The 3,891-nt window shown below is 46.5% G+C and overlaps 1 protein-coding gene across 1 annotated transcript; it reads right to left on the reverse strand.

Moving 5' to 3' along the window:
- Nucleotides 1–794: 794 nt before the first annotated feature.
- LOC123159910 (probable aquaporin PIP2-1) lies at nucleotides 795–1,967 on the reverse strand. The gene has a single exon (XM_044577717.1). It carries the CDS (start codon nucleotides 1,908–1,910, stop codon nucleotides 1,056–1,058), a length of 855 nt encoding a protein of 284 aa, XP_044433652.1. The 5' UTR covers nucleotides 1,911–1,967; the 3' UTR covers nucleotides 795–1,055.
- Between the last annotated feature and the right edge of the window lie 1,924 nt (nucleotides 1,968–3,891).

Here is a 3,891-nt window from a genome sequence, read left to right on the forward strand (position 1 = left end):
TTCCAACATCGTTCAGTGGTGCAAGATCCAAAATATAGTTTTTATTAAGTTTGTGGTGCTTTGTACTCTCGACGAACCTTTATAACATGTTCCTTTTTTACACAAAAAAGAAGTGGATGCACCATGGACTGAAACAATTGTAAACAATATTATGGAAATGGGCCTAGGACTTGCACACGCTAAAATTCCGTCCAAGGATCCAACCGGCTAACTACATCAAGATATAAGGGATATGAGACACTCATGCACCGCCTCCATCCATTATCTTGACTCATTGTAAACCCTATTCGATTGGGTATGTAGGAATTGGGCGATGGATTGGGCATGAGACCGGCCGCATGCTTGCTGTTGTAGACTTCCACCTCGCTCATGCATGCCCAGCATCTCGCGCGGCGATGGCTACCGCCAACCTTGAGTCAGCCTTTCTTTCCCGTGCACGGCCACGTTGTACTTACAACGGGATCGGAGGAATGCAGCATGTATCACGCTACAGTAGACGACGATGCATGGCTGCTGCAAGTCGGAGGCCAACGCTCTGGCGCTCCTCCTTCTCACAGCTTTGACCGGCGATCCACGCTTGTGGCAGCCGGTGAGGTAGCAGCTCCTCCTTCTGCAAGCCTCGTGACTGCAAAGCGTTGCTGCAACCGTGTGCAACAATACAACCGGATATGTTTTGCAAAAAGGAAAAAAAAACTAGTTTCTATAAATGCCATACAAGTTTTTGTGGTGCTCAAAAGAAGGTGAGTGAATTAACGAGCAATTCACACACATTTACTACAAGGAAGACGATTAACTAAACACACAACACAACGTACACCACTTACATGTTTGTATTGTAATATTTGAATTAACTTACAACACCAAATTAAACCCTGCGAAGAAGAAAAAAACTTACAACACCAAACGTACATATGCTCGTTAATTTGCATGACAAAAACTACAGAACGATTGTTTTTTAAAAAAAGACACACAAGAAGGTGAATGCATGCCATGCATGTACATTTTGCAGATTCTCTCTCTGATGAATGGTGGAAGGAAGGAAACAAATTAATGCATTAGGCTGTAGAGATGTAGTTGTGGCGGAAGGACGCCAAGGCCTTGCCGGCCCCGCCCCTGATGATGTACTGGTGGTACACCATGGCCACGGCGGCCCCGATGAAGGGCCCCACCCAGAAGATCCACTGCTGGTCCCACGCCTTCTTGTTGTTGTACACCACGGCGGGGCCGAGGCTCCTGGCCGGGTTGATGCCGGTGCCGGTGATGGGGATGGTGGCGAGGTGCACGATGAGCACGGCGAACCCGATGGGCAGCGGCGCCAGCACGGGCACGTGGGAGTCCCGCGCCTTGCGCTTCGGGTCGGTGGCGGCGAAGACGGTGTAAACGAGCACGAAGGTGCCGATGATCTCGGCGGCGAGCCCGGCGCCCTTGGAGTATCCCGGCGCGAGCTCGTTGGCGCCGCCGCCGTGGCGCGCGTACTGGGCGCCGTGCACGGCCCTGACGAGGCCGGCGCCGCACATGGCGCCGAGGCACTGCCCGACCATGTAGAGCAGCGCGCGGACCAGGGAGACCTTGCGGGCGAGGAGGAGGCCGAAGGTGACGGCCGGGTTGATGTGGCCGCCGGAGACGCCGGCGGTGCAGTAGACGAGGACGAAGATCATGCCGCCGAAGGCCCACGCGATGCCGAGGATGCCGGCGCCGCCGCAGCCGACGGTGCCGTCGGTCTGGCGCTTGTGGCCGATGACTGTGGCCACGGTCACGTAGACGAAGAGGAGCGTGGCGGTGAACTCGGCAATGACGGCGCGCCAGAGCGACCATTTGCCCAGCTCGCCGGCGTTGATGAGCGGCGCCGGGGGAGGGTCACGGTAGTCCTTGGCGGTGTTGTTGTTGTCGTTGTTGCCATTGGGCACCATGTCGATCGATGGATCAGGTGGAGATGGGTAGCTCTAGCTAGCTGAATGGGCGATGATTTGCTTTCTCGATCGATGTTGACAAGCTTAGCTAGCTCTGCATGTATATATAGCTAGCCTGCAGGCATGCCCTAGCTAGCCGCTAGTTTGCACATGCGGCGTGTGGGTTTTGTCCGTGTAATTAGAGTATGAACTGATCCCATGCACACCGTCTCAAGTGACCAGCCAACCTACTCCTCCCGTTCCAAAATGTAAGTCTTTGTAAAGATTTCACTGAGTGATTATAATAATTCTAAGTTGTAGCAAGCAGTCTTTTTTGCGTTTGCGAAAGGTAGCAAACAATTGTTAAATGAACATGTAAAAGATTAATACAAATGCTTTGCAAAAACAATAAGAAAATATCACCCAGACCCGATGGTACTCCACAAAGGCACATCTTCGATGAAGTGCCTTTCCAATTTCTTATATGATGATAAGGAGAGAAAAAAAAAGGGAGATAAAAGAGTAAGCTAAAAGGGAATCTTAAAGATGAGTTGAAGAAAGAAAGAAGGGCATCTCTACTGCTTTTCATTATGTATAGTCGATGTTAATTTGGTGGTGGGTCAACTTTCCATTAGCCAGAAATGTACTGTACGTCGCATGCATGGCATGCAAGCGATATGACAATACATGTACCCATACCTATGCTTGCTTTGCTTTGTCAGTTCTTGCATACATATATGCCCATGCTAGCTATCCAGTATCTTAATTAACCTTTTTTTGCGAGCATCTATCTCAATTGACATAAGTTGCTCTTCTTGTTAAAAAAAGAGTCTTAGGCCTCTTTAATTCACAGGATTCTGGAAATGCAATAACAGAAAGAGTATAAGATTGGAGTGGCATATAAAAAATAAAGAAAATATAAAGAAAAAAAAAAGTTGAAGCAGATGTTAGATTTCCTACGAAATATAATACAAAAGATTACATAGGAAAATATCCTATGAAATCCAATCCTATGAATCAAACGACCAGCGTAGAAAAAATTCTTAAGAATTTGAATACTTTATAAAAATTCTATAGAATTCCTTTGAATCGAAGGAGCCCTCAAGTTGTGTTGCTTATCCATTAAGGAAAACAGATAAGCATGGGCCAATAATGCCGTCGAGCTGTATATAGCTGCTTTACGTCGACAAGAAAAACAAATTAATCGAGCTAAGATAGATGGATGCACATGCGCATGCATGAACAACATACTGTATTTTACTTATATGTGAAGAGATATAAGCAAGAAGATTGTTTCTTCGTCGGTAAATAACCCGGCCGGCGGCACGTCTTAATTTATATTGTTTTGTTTCAAATCAAAAGAAAATCTATAGTATTGTATTTACTAAAGAATTTGTTGCCAGCCACGACTAAGTAATGAAGTGCTCCATGCCTCCATCTAACTGCTTTTCACAAGGTCTAAAGGGAGGCTAAGCTAGCAGCGTACGCTTTTTTTTTCCTTCTCTTTATCTGCCATCAAATTATATGGCCGTGGGAATCTGCATGCAGCCAGTGAAAGTTCGTCGCCGGCTGCACTCTCGGCGGCGAAGATGAGCACATCGAGCCCCCACGATGGGAATCGTATCGGGCGAGAGGAAGAAGAAAGGTAGCAGGCAATTGTTAAAAGTAGCAGCTTATATATTTATGCAAATGCTTTGCCAAATAAAAAGTGCCTTTCAAAGTTTCTTATATGAAGATAAGGTGAGAAAAAGGGAGAGAAAAGGGTAAGGTAAAAGGGAATCTTAAAGATGAGTTGAAGAAAGGAAGAAGCTCTGTTGATGGCATCTCGACTGATTTTCTTTCATTATTACTGTTGACACCTGATTTTGGCAAGATACAGATTGCAATGAAGATGGTCTCGAGTGAATGAGTTTTCAGCATAAAAATATTCACGTCACCGAGTGGAACCACTTTGATGTTTCGGTTATATTCATTCGACTTTATCTTACGGACCAAAACTATA

This window comes from Triticum aestivum, chromosome 7B, assembly GCF_018294505.1.
Source record: "Triticum aestivum cultivar Chinese Spring chromosome 7B, IWGSC CS RefSeq v2.1, whole genome shotgun sequence".
Classification (NCBI taxonomy): Eukaryota; Viridiplantae; Streptophyta; class Magnoliopsida; order Poales; family Poaceae; genus Triticum; species Triticum aestivum.

Bases quoted from the DNA above. Each gene is read 5' to 3' on its own strand.
- LOC123159910 (XM_044577717.1), bottom strand. From the start codon at position 1,910: ATGGTGCCCAATGGCAACAACGACAACAACAACACCGCCAAGGACTAC.